The sequence below is a fragment of the Otolemur garnettii genome, unplaced genomic scaffold, assembly GCF_000181295.1.
Source record: "Otolemur garnettii isolate 467f Iridium unplaced genomic scaffold, OtoGar3 scaffold00097, whole genome shotgun sequence".
NCBI classification, from domain to species: Eukaryota; Metazoa; Chordata; class Mammalia; order Primates; family Galagidae; genus Otolemur; species Otolemur garnettii.
Genome location: NW_003852492.1, coordinates 3840178 through 3856032, shown reverse-complemented (window position 1 = coordinate 3856032; position 15855 = coordinate 3840178). Strand labels below are relative to the sequence as shown.

The 15855-nt window shown below is 54.1% G+C and overlaps 1 protein-coding gene across 1 annotated transcript in view; it reads left to right on the top strand.

The window, feature by feature from the left end:
* Positions 1-213: 213 nt before the first annotated feature.
* Positions 214-15855, top strand: part of ADAMTS8 (ADAM metallopeptidase with thrombospondin type 1 motif 8) — a 20935-nt gene continuing 5293 nt past the window's right edge. The window contains exons 1-6 of the mRNA XM_003795911.2: positions 214-984; positions 8256-8495; positions 9524-9659; positions 10263-10430; positions 11637-11938; positions 14655-14838. Coding sequence (XP_003795959.1) covers positions 214-984; positions 8256-8495; positions 9524-9659; positions 10263-10430; positions 11637-11938; positions 14655-14838 — 1801 coding nt within the window. The remainder of the gene's footprint in view (positions 985-8255; positions 8496-9523; positions 9660-10262; positions 10431-11636; positions 11939-14654; positions 14839-15855) is intronic.

The following is a 15855-nucleotide window of genomic DNA, read 5'->3' as shown; positions in this document are numbered from 1 at the left end:
TCTCCCCTTCCTTTCTTTCCGGCTCCCGCCAGAGGGGCCGCCGGGGGAGCCGCCGCCGCCGCCTCCCGCCAGCGGGCCCCGCGGGCCAGGTCGGCACTGCGTCTGATTGATCCGCTTTTTCCTGGAGAGAGCTGCTGGGCTGCGCTCGGGCCGCCAGCACCTGCCCGCGCCGGGCCGGCTTCTTCCCTCTCGCACGCTGCAGCCAAGGCCCCCATGCTCCGCGCCCCCGCCGGCCCCCGGTGGCCGCCGCTCCTGCTGCTGCTGCTGCTACCGCTGCCGCCTCAGCTCGCCCGGGGCGCCCCGGCCCGGACCGCAGCTGGGGGTCAGGCCGCGGAGCTGGTGGTGCCCACGCGGTTGCCGGGCAGCGCCGGCGAGCTCGCGCTCCACCTGTCCGCCTTCGGCAAGGGCTTCGTGCTGCGCCTGGCGCCCGACGACAGCTTCCTGGCGCCCGAATTCAAGATCGAGCGTCTCGGGGGCTCTGGCCGGGCGGCCGGGGGCGAGCGGGAGTTGCGCGGCTGCTTCTTCTCGGGCACTGTGAATGGGGAGCCCGAGTCGCTGGCGGCCGTCAGCCTGTGCCGCGGGCTGAGCGGCTCTTTCCTCCTGGACGGCGAGGAATTCACCATCCAGCCGCAGGGCGCTGGGGGCTCCCTGAGTCAGCCTCACCGCCTGCAGCGCTGGGGCTCCGGCGGGGACCTCGGGGCCTCCGGGCTCGCCTCTGAAGCCCGACCCCTTCCTCGAGGACCCGAGTGGGAGATGGAGACAGGAGAGGGTCAGGGACAGGAGAGAGGAGACGATCAGGGCGAGAAGAAAGAGGAGGAGGAGGAGGAGGAAGAGAGCGAAGAAGAGGCAGAAGGCGCCAGCGAGCTGCCACCACCCCTGGGGGCCACGAGCAGGACCAAGCGGTTTGTTTCTGAGGCTCGCTTCGTGGAAACGCTGCTGGTGGCCGATGCGTCCATGGCTGCCTTCTATGGGGCCGACCTGCAGGTAGGACCCCAGACTTCCCCTGGTCGCCTTCCCTGGAGGCCCCCAGACGCCTCCCAGCGTCTCCAAATTCTTCCCTTCCCAAACCCTCTGAGAACAACCCTTCCGGATCCTCATCCTCCCAAGAGCGACCCCGCGCGAGACGCTCACCTTTCTCAGAAAGAGCAGTTAGCTGGCTTCCTCCTCCCTACCCCACCCTAGCCCCGCCAGTCTGAACTGGAGGTGTGACTCTGGTCCCTCCCATCCTGAATCTCCTGCAGCGCGTGGCTGACTGAACGCCCCGAGGCACCTGCCTCTCCGGGCAGAGATGTGGCTGAGCGTTTAGAAAGATCACCCACCCTACTTTCTCAGCCCTCTACTGTGTCCAGATCTGAGGGGCTTTTGAGGAGAGGCAGATGGGGTGGAAAGAGGTGGCTGTTTGATTCCCTTTGGGTTGCCATAAGTAAAAGACATTGTTTGGAGGGGGAACCTGGACAGGGGCTGCCCGACTTCTGTGCGCCCAGCTGGTTCTGATCAAGGGGCACGGACTACCTTGCCAACCTGGCTCTCAGCCCCGGCAGAACTTGGCAGTGCCAACATCCAGCACAAAAAAGGAGGGGAACAGAATTTCTGCCTGGGGGCTCAGCCCAGAAAACTGAAGCTTCAGTGGAAAAGGAAGGGAAGGGGGGCTGAGATGCGCCCCTTAAGTCTGAGTTTCTGAGGGAGCCAGGACCATACGTGGTCCGCCCAGCTGCCCCCATCCCAGACACAGCTCTCAACTGAGCTGGAAGGAAAAACCAAATGGGGGGGTAGCCAGATTGTTGCTAACTTGATGCAAAAGTGGTACTGACTCAGCAGAAGTGTCTGTGTCACCCTGAACCCCAAAACTTCCCCCAAAACCAGATGATGAAGGTCTTCCCAGGAAGAAAGGAGATAAGGGTTCCAGGAGAGGAGGACACTTTCTCTAGTCCTAGGGAGCATCGAACCAGAAATGTGCCAGGGAGAGAAGAACTGACCTCCCGGGAGGTCACAGTTCCCTGAAACGGGGATCCTGGCACCACAGCTGCTCAGTTAACACCTTTGCAGTGATGGCAATCTTGGCTGGGGACCCCATTCTGTGCTCTACTCAGGCCCTACTGTTGGGCAACAGGGCATCAGCATCACCTGTGCAGAAGAGTCCAGACAAGGAGTCAGTCTTCCACTTCTCACCTGATTTTCCCCCCTTGCTAGCACTGGCAATGGCAGAGTGGGAGAGATAGTGGGGAGCAGACGGGCAGCATGGAAGCACTGCTGGTGAGAGGTCCGTGTGGCTGCCCCGGCCACCCCAGGCAGGCTCCCAGCATGCTCTCCTGGCATGCACGCCCCTCAGAGCACTGCAGGGCAGCTCGGAGCCACCAAGGCGGCCTGCCCCTTGAGCTTTGGGTCAATACTCATTTAATATCTCTTTCCTTGCCTTCCTTGAGACTTCTTCCCCCAGTCCTACTCAGGATAGTGGCAAGAATGGGGTGAGAAGAGGGATCTCCCATCCCTTTAGAACCCCCTGATTTCTAGATGGATCCACCATTAAGAGGCTGAGACAGTTTCACTATGAACCCACAGCTAGGATGCTGTACCCCTCCCTCCATGGATTCCCCACTATAGACCAATTCCTGACATCTGCCTGAAAATCAAAACCTAGGAGCACCAACAGGAACTGGAGGACACAGCAGACCCACAGTGTCCTCCTTAACATCATCCTCTGGTCTCACTCTCAGGTCATCACCTAGACACTGCAGGCGCTGGGTTTGGCCTCAAGGACATACTTGGCATCCACAGACATCACAGCTGCCTAGAAGCAGTATGCTTTGGTGCCAGGCTGCAGGGGCTGGAGCAGGAGGCTCGGCTGCATTGTGTACCAAGTTTTGTTCCCTTCAACTTGAGATCCAGGTTTTCTGCCACAGAAAAGTCAGAGAGCAGCTGTTGCAGGGAGCCACTGGAGCATTCCATCCTCCTGAGCAGCCTGGCTCATTCTTGCCTCACCCTACCCCACATACATGTGTTTCTGGACCATTCACAGCCACATACAGGTACCTCACACCCAGCTAGCCAACTTGGACCAGGAGTGTGCACTTGGACCAGCTGTAAAGGCTGAGTGCTTCGCCCTGGATGTGAGGGAGGGAGAAGGGTGGTGGCCCACTTCTAGGTCTCATACCTAAAAGGAAAGTCTTCCCTCAGTGGGACCAGCCTCACCACCTCCACCTTAGCTCATGATGTCCCAGCCCACCCTGGCTGCCACCATGCTGGGGTGCACAGCTGTTTCAATGCCACCCACTGGCCCCTCTGCTCTGGTCAGCTCCAGAGATTCCACGAGACAGGCTTGGCCTCCACTCAATCCCCTGGGCTTCCTAAAATGGACCATGAGCTCAGCTGAGAGAAGAGTCAAAATCAAGTCCTGGTACCCCAAGATCTTACCTGTCGAGACCCACCTCCCCCAGTGGGAGCCAGTTCTTTATCTAATAGTCGAAGGAGTCTCAGGAGACTTCATTCACACATATGGAAGGCACTTGGGGGGGGTCTTAGTAATGGGGGTACGTGAAGATGATAAAAAGAGCCTTTGCCCTCTCTAGGGCTTAGATCCTCATCTGAGACAAGATGCCGGGACTAGGAAACCAGTTCTAGTCTAAGCTTCCATGAGGCTGCTTCACAATGAGCCAGTCTCCTGGAAGGTTCAGCCACTCTCTGAACATGTGCTCAGTGGTTTACAGGAGTCATCTCAGTGGAAATACCTGTGAGCGGAGCAGAGGAAGAATCCACAGCTCACAAGGATACGTAGCTCCCTCAAGGTCACACAACTCCTAAGTGGCAGGGCTGCAGCTGGAGTTTCCACTGTTTGTTACCTTACCATGATGCCTCTTTCTCAGACGAAGGCCTGGACTCTCTGTCTACGCTGAAGTGAGAGTAGGTCCTCAAATCCAGCAGTCCAAAGACATCCAGGCAAAGTGTGAGGTCACATATATCCTAAGAAGAAACCACCTTCAAGGGTAAGGGAAAGAATTAGCCACTCCTGAGGCCAATCTCAGTGCTAAGTGACAGTGAAGTTTTCCAGAACTCTGAGCAATTGAGTTCACTTAATCCCTTGACAGAAGGGGCCCCTGCCTCCCACCTTCTTATCTGGCTTCAGAGTTAAGGAGCTCAGACAAAGGGAGCTTTCTGAAAAGAGGGACCACCTCGGAAGAGTCCATTAACTCTGTCTACATCCGGCTGCAACTAACTGTGCCCTGGATGAACTGAAACAGGAGCAGGGTGAGCAGTACCCACCAGATTTCAGTCTGGGAAATCTCTCCCACCAGCATTCAGCAGTGAGCGGAGCTTCTGAATTCTCTTCTTAGCAGAGAGGTTCCTGAGAGTGGCACTCCTCTTCCCCAAGGCAGGCCAGAGCATTTCCAGGAGGCTGGACTTGACAGGCTGATTTCAAGAAAAGGCTGTCACAGTCAAGGCTGTCTTGACTCCCCCATACCTATGTCCTCTCGAAAAAAGAGTCTAAGTAGTAAAGTGACTGTATAGGCTAGTTTGCCCAGCACTGTCCCCGTCTGTGCCTGTCCTCCCATGATTATCACAGTTCCATCTTTCACTCCCAAGGTTTGAATGGTAACAGAAACTCATGCCTGCCCACCAGCTCTGCAGCTATCTGCGTCTTCACGGGGGAAAGACAAGTGCTGTTCATGCCTGAAATGAGTCTTTGTCATCCCTTGTGTCTGCTGCTGTCAGAGTGATCAAGGATATGGAATATTTCCCCCCAAAATGTCTCGGCATCCAAAGGTCACCACTTGCCCGTGCCCCAGGGGCAGGGTGTGTACAGCCAGTGACAGGCGGGCTTGCTGGCCAGCTTGCTTGCTTTGCGTTTGTTTTGGCTGGACTGTAGTTTTCCTTACGGCGGCAAGGATGGGTGGCAGTGAGTTTGAAGACCAAGAACACAGACTTTGGAGCAAAATAGAAATAACCGAGGGCCCTTGAGCAAGGCATCTATTTCCTTGTACCTTGATTTCTTCGCCAGCAACATAGGAGTAGTTACACTGAGGTCCTGGAGTGGTCTTGAGGATGCAACAAAATACGGACGCCCCTGACCTGGTACCCAGCAGGTGCTCAACAAAGCAGAGCTGTTACTTGCATTGCCTTTGGTGATGGAAATCATTTTTCAGAGTGGAGAGACAAGATGGCCAAACTTTATTGGGGTGCCAGGCACTGCTGCTTCAGCCTCGCTGTCACACATGACAGCTTGCCCTGCCTCTGAGTGAAGGGAGTTTTGGTCAACTGTGAGCTTTGGGCGGGTGACACCACCCTTGGCTGTTTGGAGAACAAGAGGACCTGGAGGATGTCTGTGCAGTCCCTCTCCTGTCTCCCCCACTTTCCTTCTTCCTTTGCTCCTTCCCCACCCCCAGCACAGCCTCCTGCAGCCCGGCAGGGGCTGCAGGAGGGAAGAGGCCTGTACCAGGTATGGAGGTGGGAGGTTTCCCTGTGGCCACTCTTCTTCTCCTGGCCTTCCTGGGGGGAGTTGCCAGGGGCAGGGTAGGACCTACAGTGTGAAGCGTAAGGGGTGATGTTCTGGGTGGGAGAACCGTTGCCTGTGGCCTGGCCTTTCACTAGACTCCCACCAAAGTTGGCTGTGGATGCCACCGGGGTCTGACAGAGGAATCTCCTTGCTTATAAATGCTAGAGAACCCAAGAGGGCCATGTCCAGCTAGCTGGCCGGGGTCTTCTCCTCTATTCCAGGTCTGGGGGGCACCACTGGAAGAGGAGATGCCCTTAAAAATTCTTCCTCTCCCTAATGAGAGTTAAGGGCTTGAGCTCCCCAAGTCATCCAACAGCAAGGTGGCTTGGCCACCTAGACAGACTCATCATAGGCTCCCACCTACCTGACAAGGCTTTTAGAGGTCACCTGCTGCGCTGGAGCCCCAGCCTTGGGATGCAGGATCCTGCAAGCAGCCTGTGCCGGTGTGGTGAGCAGGGAGGTATAAATAGACAGCAGGTGGTGGAGCGAGCCTTCTGACCTTCTCCTTGACCAGCTCTGGGCCTGTTCCCCATGGGACTGTACGTCAGGCCTGCCCTTTGGGCCCAAGGGACTGGTGATGAAGCAGAGGCTCTTAGTCCCTAAGGAACCGTGAGATGAGCTGTGAATGTAGGATGTTGCTGCCAGTGTTTCTCAGAAGAGCTAACTGGGAGGGAGGGTGGTAGGACCCCAGCTGGTGTCCCCAAAAGCTCAGGGAGACAGTGATGTGGAGAGGGTAGAGGGACCAGGAGTTGGGATTTGGGAAGGAACACTGGACCACGCACAGAATCCTCGCAGCCCTCTGGGAGTGAAAGTGACCCTCTGAGACAGTGAGATTCAGACCACAGCTTCCGATCCTGCTCAGCCTCAGTCTGACCCACTCCACTCGGCACGCAGACCCGTCCCAGACCTTAAGTCTCCCATTCCTAGTGCTCAGCCGCCTGGTCCCAACCCTCAGCAGCCGGCATCTCTTGGCTTTACACCTTCTTTGTAAGACTCCGTCTTGCCCAGTTTTCAGAGAATAAAATTGGGACTCAACAGGAATAAATCTTGTGAGGACAAGGTTGCCTTGGAAGAAATCCCATGGATTGGTCCCCAGACCATCAGATCATGGCCTTTCCTAAAGAGACCCGGAGACTTTCTGCCTCCTGGAAGCAGCAGAGACCTGGCCAGGAATTGGCCTCAGCAAGCTGCCATTCTTCAGCGCTCAGTCTGGTTGCATAATGATGTGATTGCTTTTTTCCCTCCGGAATCCAACTCCAGGAGCAAGTGCCAAGTTTCAGCTTGCTGATAAGATGTTTACATCAGCCTAAACATAGCCAGAGTGTTTGACATGCTCAGTAACCTGCCTGCCCCTGTCTGCGGGGCTAACAAAATACCTGGCTTGTTGCCTGCGAGGTGAACAGACAGATCCCATTCACAAATAATGGGATTCATCTGGAACTCCCACACATGGCCTCACCCGATGGAATGTCCCTCTCCAGCCGTTCCCTTCCACTCCCACCTTCCAGACGGCAGGAAGAGAAAAGAGAGAGGCTCCCGAGAGCTGGGGCTCCAGAGAGGCAGGGCAAGCAAGAGGAGCTCAGCTGGCCATGCTGGGGCACAAGACATACCTGCGTCTCCCCTTCCCCCTCCCCTTCTGCAAAATAACCCAACAGTACCTCATGGAGGGGCCTCTGAAGCAGGAAAGTAAGTGCCCACCTGGCCTCGCCTAGCCTTGGACTCCCTCAGGGGAGCAGCTGGCTGCCCAGAGACAGGAAGGAGGTTGAGCAATGGTGGAGGCTGTGTCGGCTGGCTGGGCAAAACAGAAGGCAGCAGCCTAAGCTCTCAGGTCTCTGTGTGACTTCTCAAGCCCCATGCAGAAGGGAAGGGACCCATTTGGGCTGTCCGGACAGAAAGTAGGAAATGGAGCCCTGGGGAACTTAACGTGAATAGCAAGGACTTCAGAAACAGGCTGGCATCCTGGCTGTAATAGCTGTGTGACCTTCAACAAGTTATTTGATTTGTGTGACCCTCGACATCCTCATTCAGGAAATGGGAATTACAATACCTACCTCACAGCGTCCACGTGAGAGTTTAACAAGGTGACATGTGCACTGCGTGCCAGTGACAGTGCACAGTAGCCACTACTGTGAGGAGAGAGACTTCAGAGCAAAGTTTTCAGGCTTAGTAATTCCCACCCCAACGAATAGAGGTTGTCCCCAGATGGCAGGAGAGTGGCTGGATTCTAAGTGGGAAATTCTGCTGACCTTGAGCGTTCACCTAGTTGCTTCTGGGTCAAGGCCAGTGGTTGGCAGGGACAGTTGGTGTCAAGATAAAGACAGAGTAAGCCGGCAGTCCAATAGAACTTTCCATCTGCAGGCTCCAGTACAGTAGCCACAGCCATATGTGGCTACTGATGTACTTGACATGTCACCAGTGCCACATTGTAACTTTAATTTTAGTGAGTTCTAATTAATTTGGATTTAGATAGTCACATGAAGCTGGTCTGGATGTTAAGTGTACAAGCTTTGGAGCCAGGTAGGTCTGGGTTCAACTGCTTGTTGCACTCACCGATTACTGAGCCTCAGTTGTTTTATGTGGAAAATGAAGAGAAATGTCGCCAAGGCCCCCAGGGTTTTGTGAGTCTTTGGTGAGTGCTATAAATCAGATGCTCAGCCCGGAGCCTGGCACACAGTAAATGCCCAGTGTCAACAGGAGGTGACAGTGGGCAGGCCAAAGCCAGGAGGTCTGAGCCTGCTCTCTGCCCGTGCTCCTTCCCTCCTGACAGAACCACATCCTCACGTTGATGTCCGTGGCGGCCCAAATCTACAAGCATCCCAGCATCAAAAACTCCATCAACCTGATGGTGGTGAAAGTGCTGATAGTCGAGGATGAAAGGTGGGGCCCAGAGGTGTCGGACAACGGGGGGCTTACACTGCGCAACTTCTGCAGCTGGCAGAGGCAATTCAACCAGCCCAGTGACCGCCACCCAGAGCACTACGACACAGCCATCCTGCTCACCAGACAGGTCTGTGCCCGGCTCCGGAAGCCCCGGGGAGGAAGGGAGGCGGGATGGGCGGATCAAAGAGAGGACCACTGGGCCTGCCCAAACATGGGAACTGTCTCCCTGCTGGCCCCAGCTGGACACCAGAAGCCTCATGCTCAGAATGACAGGGAGGAGGTCATGAGGACAAGTGTGAGGTATTTGCAAGGGAAGGAGAAGAATCTCGTAAGGGCTCGTTTCCAAAAGTTTGTGACCAGCTGTCTGCTGAGGTCATACATAACAAGAAGCAGTGGGCTCAAACAGCTTGGCAAGCCATCTGGGACTGAACCAAGGGGTTCTAGCTCAACACAGGGCAGGTAGCTAGGGGGTCCCCTCAAGATTTCCCCACTCCAGGGGGCCGGCATGCTGATCTGGCACAATTTAAATGGACCTCTTCCTGACGGTGAGAGAATGTGACAGCAGATGTCAGGCCCTGTGCACCACTTCCGTCTCACGACAGTCCCACAGACAAGTCCTGGTGTTATCCCCTCTCTGCAGAAGCGGAGTGCAGACGGGCCACCCGGGGCAGCACCCGTGACTGCTAACGGTCCTGCTGTCAGGTCGCACTCTGAGCCACTGTGCCCTGCCTCCCAAAACAAGCCTTTGAAGTCCCAGCCAGCCCTCGGGTGCCACCAGCCGAGACCAAAGAAGGGGCCTCCTCCCATGAGTGGCTCATGTGAAGACGGAGGGAGCCTTCCTGTGCTGTGGCCCTCAGAAATCCATCTTGGTAGCCTGTGGGGCTTTGTTTCTTGTTTTATAAGGAAAGTAAATTTCTTGGGTCACTCTCCAAGTTAGAAAGTCTGAGGATGAGTGACCTGACTTGACCATAAACAAGACAGAAAAGCCCAATAAACCGACCACTCTGGGCTGGAAATCCAGATGCCGGGCCCTGCCAGTGCTCTGCCTCCTGGGAAAGCTGAGTAAATGCTGGTGAGGCACAGACCTCCCTCGGGGACTCGTGTGCACGCCACCCGCTCACACTGATGTGCTCTCACTCTCTCCCCACCACGCAGAACTTCTGCGGGAAGGAGGGGCTGTGTGACACCCTGGGAGTGGCAGACATCGGCACCATCTGTGACCCCAACAAGAGCTGCTCTGTGATTGAGGATGAGGGGCTCCAGGCAGCCCACACCCTGGCCCATGAACTAGGTGAGATTTGCCAAAGCCCCCAGCACCACATCCGAGGGAACAGCCTCTTCCCGAGCCCAGGTGGCCCAGATCTTGAGGAATATGCGGCCCTCACACTTAGCAATTGTCTCCTTGTAATTTTGACAGAGCGATTATGTACATAGAGATACTGTTTTTGAGGCTGTTGCACGTAACTCCACTCCCCTGCAATCATAAAGCCAAAATTCTAAAATCGTGCCTGGACCATCCTCCACGGTCACCTGGAGACAGTGTGCGGGTGGAGTCCGGGTGCTGTACACAGCTGAGCAGAAGGGTTGGGGGAAGATGAATTGTCCACATAGGGGAGTGGATGACAGAGGGAATGTGAGTGCTGGACAGGCTGCGGCAGGGAATACAGGGGGATCGAGGGCTCCTCAGTCATGAGACAGCCTCCTGGAGGAGAGAAGCCCGGGGAAGCCAGAAACGAATGTCTCCAGAGAATAAGGGGGTGGCCATTCCCACAAGAAGCTGGTGACTTCCCAGCATAGCAGATAACTCCCCTAGCTGTCCCCACTGCTGGGCCAAGTGGGGAGCACACTGGCAGGACAGGCAGGTAAGTGGATGGCGGCCTCTCTGCTCCCCCAGGACATGTTCTCAGCATGCCCCACGACGACTCTAAACCCTGCATGAGGCTCTTTGGACCCATGGGCAAGCACCACATGATGGCACCACTCTTCGTGCACTTGAACAAGACGCTGCCCTGGTCCCCCTGCAGTGCCATGTACCTCACAGAGCTGCTGGACGGCGGGCACGGTAGGCTCCACGTCCTCCCTGCCTGTCCCCTCTAGCTGCACTTTCTCACAGAGCCCTTAGACATGCGTCTAACAGGGGTGCCCACTCGGCCTCCCTTGCTGTGACATTCAAACCAGCCCCCAACATCTAGTCTCCCTTGCCCCATCTTCTGTCAGCCTGAGTTGGGCCAATTTAGATTTATTAGTCACGAAGCGGGTGGAATTAGTCTGAGAAAGGTGCCTGGAGGAAGTGGGTTTGAGCAGAGCCTGCTCAGTGGAAGAACAGAGTACAGAGGAGAGTCCCCCACAGCTCAGAAAGGGCCAACAGGCGGCAAACAAATTGTGGGAAAGAAGTGGGAAGAGCGGTGCCTGGTGGGAGCAGCTGGAGTGCAGCGGAGCAGAGCGTAAAGCGTAAAGCAAGGCTTTTAGCATCTTCTCATTAAAGGAGGCAGAAATACACAAGATGCAAAAATAATAGATTATCCAAACTGCAATATCTGGGTGTTATTTCATACCTTTTTGTGGGGGGGAGGCACGTAGAGTCTTACTGTGTCATCCCAGGCTAGAGTACCATGGCATCATAGGTCTACCATGGCATCGTAGCTCTACCATGGCATCGTAGCTCTACCATGGCATCATAGCTCTACCATGGCATCATAGCTCACAGCAACCTTAAACTCCTGGGCTCAAGCAAGTCTCCTTGCCTCAACATCCCAAGCAGCTGGCACTACAGGCATCTGCCACAACGACTGGTTATTTTTACTTAGTAAAGACAGGGTCTTGCTCTGTCTCAGGCTGGTCTCCAGCTCCTAAGCCCAGGCAATCCCCTGCCTCAGACCTCCCAGAGTGCCAGGATTACAGGCATGAGGCACGATGCCCCGCCAGCATACATCCTTTTTAATAGAATATTTACATCCCCAGTATATTGTGATGTGGATTAGTATCATTAGTTGGCATTCACTGGGCACATGCTGAACGTCAGGGTCAATTCATCCTCCACGTAGCAGAGGAAAGTCCTAGAAAAACTTGGCAACTGATAGTCAAAACTGAAGTAAGCTCTGCATAGATGACTGAGGGTTGCCGAGGGTTTTAAGTGGAGGACAGGGAAGCCGTGACGCCTAGACCTTCAACCCCATAGATTGAGAGTCTATGATTGAGTCATAGATTGAGAGATCTGAGAGGGAGACCCCACCCTCATTCATAATCCTGTGCTTCCTCCCCCTCTCAGGAGACTGTCTCCTAGACGCCCCCACCTCGGCCCTCCCCCTCCCCACAGACCTCCCGGGCCGCAGGGCCCTCTATGAGCTGGACCGACAGTGTGAGCAGATCTTTGGGCCAGGTTTCCGCCATTGCCCCAACACCTCTGCACAGGACATCTGCGCCCAGCTCTGGTGCCACACTGATGGGGCTGAGCCCCTCTGCCACACCAAGAATGGCAGCCTGCCCTGGGCCGACGGCACACCCTGTGGACCTGGACACCTGTGCCTGGAAGGCAGCTGTCTACCTGAGGAGGCCGTGGAGAGGCCCAAGGTGAGAGATGGCCTGTGCGGGGAGGGGGAGGAGAAGAGGAAAGTAGAAGGCAGGAGTCAGAGGGCCGTTTTCAAGGGGGAAGCCACTCTTGAGAGTCAACAACTAAGAGAGTTTGGGCCCAGCTGCAACATAGGACTTCTAAGTAAAATCACCACGTTTAACAAACCAAAGTGTATAAATCCACATGAGTGAGGTGTCCTTGTGCTGTATTCATAGCTGGTGGGATAGAGCTGCGGTTACTCCCCCCGTGGAGGGGCTTTGGGGGTGACTTGAGGTTCCTGCTGATTGGTGAAAGGCATGAAGACAGGTGGCTGGGCACCGAACAGAGCAACTTGGAATAGGAGCACGCCTTCAAGAACTGAGCAGAAAGTATCCACAGCACTCTGTGTTAGAGCTGAATTCATATTGACAGAGGTCAGGGGAATGACAACCATGGCGGGAATTCCATAGCCAAAGAAGAGGAGGGACCAGGAATCAGAGCCACCTCTGACCAGGCAGAGAAAATTGGGCCCAGAGAGAATGACCTTGAAAGAAAAACCAAGGCCATGCCAGTGAGGGTCTTTTTAAATTAGTTTGTTTACTTCATATTAACATGAGAGTGCAAATGTTTAGGTTACACTGTTCTCAATTCTAAGGTAAAGTTCAAGTTGTAGTTGAGCCCAGGGTGGGGGTGGGCGGGGAGCGCTGAACACACTTGCCTTAGGCACATTAGTTGAGATCCAGCTGATTACACTCCCTCCCTCCCCTTCTCCCTTCTCTCTCCTCCCCCTTGCTAGACTGTATTTGTTTTTGCCTTCCTCTGGGCACTTAGTTGTTTATATATTGGTTTCCTATTAGTATTGAGTACATTGGATACTTTTTTTCCATTCTTGAGATACTTTCCTAAGAAGAATGTGTTTCAACTCCATCCGAGTAAACACAAAAGATGAAAAGTCTCCATCTTTTCTTATGGCTGAATAGTACTCCATGGTATACACATGCCACAGTTGGTTAATCCATTCATAGGTTGATGGGCACTTGGGTTGCTTCCACGTCTTGGCCAGGGAGGATTTTTAAGTGGCTGGCGTCTTTGCCCTGCTCTTAATCCCTCCAGACTTCGAGGTTGATCACATTTCTCTGACTGTGAGTCACGGAGCCATCGCTAGGAAACGGCACTGTCGAGCCTCACAGCCTGGGCCAGGCTTAAGCTCTTTAACCAGGACACCCTTGAGAGCCGTCCTCAGTCTTCAGTCCTGAGCCTGGCTGCCTGCTGTGCCTGAGCCATGTCGTTCCCCATGTGACTGAGTGGAGAGGGGGTCGTCCACCCCTCCCCAGAAGCAGAGCTGAGCTAAATGCAGGGAGAGGTTGACATGAAATGAGGAAGGGATGATGTTTCTCGTCTATTTTTAAGGCGAGAAGACAGATCATAAAGAACTCCGCATACACAGAATCACATCTTTTTTTTTTTTTTTTTTTTGAGACACAGTCTCACATGTCACCTTTAGTAGAGTGCCATGGCATCATAGCTCACAGCAACCTCAAACTCTCGGGCTTAAGCAATTCTCTTGCTTCAGCCTCCCAAGCAGCTGGGACTATAGGTGCCTGCCACAGCGCCCAGCTATTTTTTTTGTTGTAGTGGTCATTGTTGTTTAACAGGCCCAAGCTGGTTCAAACCTGCCAGCCCCAGTGTGTGTGGCCAGCGCCCAAGCTGCTGAGCTACAGGTGCCGAGCCAGAATCACATGTACAGAATCTTTGTACAATAAGAGCAGCCCACCTCTGTGATGACATATTCAGAGCAAAAGTATGAAAGGATGTTGGTAAAAATCATGTCAATGGTTTTATCTTGGTAGTGGTGTGTTTAAGAAGTATTAATTTCTTTTTTTGCACGTTCCTATTTTTTTTATAAGAACAAGTATTACTTTTATAATTTTATTTATTTACTTCAGAGACTGACGCTTGTTCTGTCATCCAGGTGAAATGCAGTCACATGATCATTGCAGTGAACTCCTGAGCTCAAGGGAGTCTCCCACCTCAGCCTCTGGAGTAGCTGGGACCACGGGCTTATGTCACCACAACTGGCTAATTTCTTAATTTATTTTTTTGTGGAGACAGCATCTCACTATGTTGCCAGGCTGGTCTGAAACTCCTGGCCTCGAGTGATCCTCCAATCTCAACCTCCCAAAATGCTGAGATTTACAGGCATGAGTTACCACCCTGGTCAATTTTTTTAATTTATAATAATTTTGATTGCTCCATGAAGGGCAAAACTTCGCTCTCATAGCTCAGTTGTAAAATGGAAACCAATTCTATTTTCCAGACATTACCCTGTCACCATAACTGGTAGTTGGCAGACTAGTGGCAACACCTCCCGGTGGTTGCTTTCAGACGAGGCTTCTCTACCTTAGCACCAGAGACACTGGGCTGGATAAGCCTTTACTGTGAGGCCTGTGCATTGCCAGTGACACAGCCTCCCCAGTGTGCTAACCAAAATGTTTCCAGTCATTGCCAAATGTGCCCTGGAGGACACTTAAGAGTCCAGCACAGTGTCTGGTTCCACAAAGCTTATAGCCAAGCAGGCCACACAGTCAGTAGACACGTGATTGGGGCAGTTTGCAGAACCCCTTGCACCAAAATCAGAATAACCAGAGAAGGAGGTCAGGGCCATGGCCACCTGGCTGGACAGACAACTGAAGTCTCCCCAGTGCTCCTGATTCAGTGTGATGTTGTATCTCACAGGCCGTGGTAGATGGAGGCTGGGCCCCGTGGGGACCCTGGGGAGAATGCTCTCGGACCTGTGGAGGAGGAGTGCAGTTTTCACACCGTGAGTGCAAGGACCCTGAGCCTCAGAATGGAGGAAGATACTGCCTGGGGCGGAGAGCCAAGTACCAGTCATGCCACACAGAGGAGTGCCCCCCTGATGGTAACTGCCACTTAGGGCCACACCTACCAGAACAAATGCTGTTGTTGCTGCAACAGATTCCCCAGAGGAGGAGGGGAGGTCTCCCAGGATGCAGGGTTTTGCCGTGATCCAGACTTAAAGGTTCCGCAAGGCATCAAACTTGGGGTCAGCCCTCAGGGACCCAGGACAGCTCTCATTGCATTCAAAGAGCCTGACAAAGTCAACGAGAGAAGTGTTCCAAGACGTGGGGACAGAGGATATCACTCCCAACCAAACTTACTGGGGAAGGGCCTCTGCAGAGCTGCTAGTGTCTAAGATAATTATCCTCCTAGAGGCATCTGAATCTTGGTCTGTGTGCAGAATGGAAGTGTTTTCCAAAGCAAGTGTCGGAGCCAAACCTCCAACGTCTTTCCAGCCAACATTCAGCCCAGGGCTGAGGGAGGCTTTCTGAATCTGATTCCTGTGCACATTCCCTCTGAGGAGAGTTGCCCGTCCTCTCACAGGGTCATGGCAACTGCCTGACAGGGCCATCCCAGGAAGCAATACTACCTCCGCCTCCTCATGAAGTATTCCTATCCCCTAGTCCCTGCTAGAGAGCCACACATTATTAACTCAGAGGCAGCAAGGGGCAGCCCCAAACTGTGAGAGGGAGGCGTTCGAACTTTCCCCCACCATGCCATCCAGCTGCCTTTTGTGCAGCTCCAAGAAGCAGGCATAAAAAGACAAGCAGAGCTCTGAGAGAGACTCAACCAAGGTACAAAGACACGCCGGCACTGGGTTGATGTCTAACAGGGGAATCTGTAGCTTTGCTGTTTTGTAAGACAAGAAGGATTTACAATGGCTTGAGATTCTAGAAATGGTGCCCTGGAATTGTGAGAGCTTGCCTGGCATGAGGGGTGAGACACTCCTGGGGAAAGGGGAGGGAGGGATAATGTAAGGGACAAGGTAGGGACAGGCAGCAGGTGACATCATGGACGAGGTAGGGACGGGCAGCAGGTGACATCATGGACGAGGTAGGGACGGGCAGCAGGTGACATC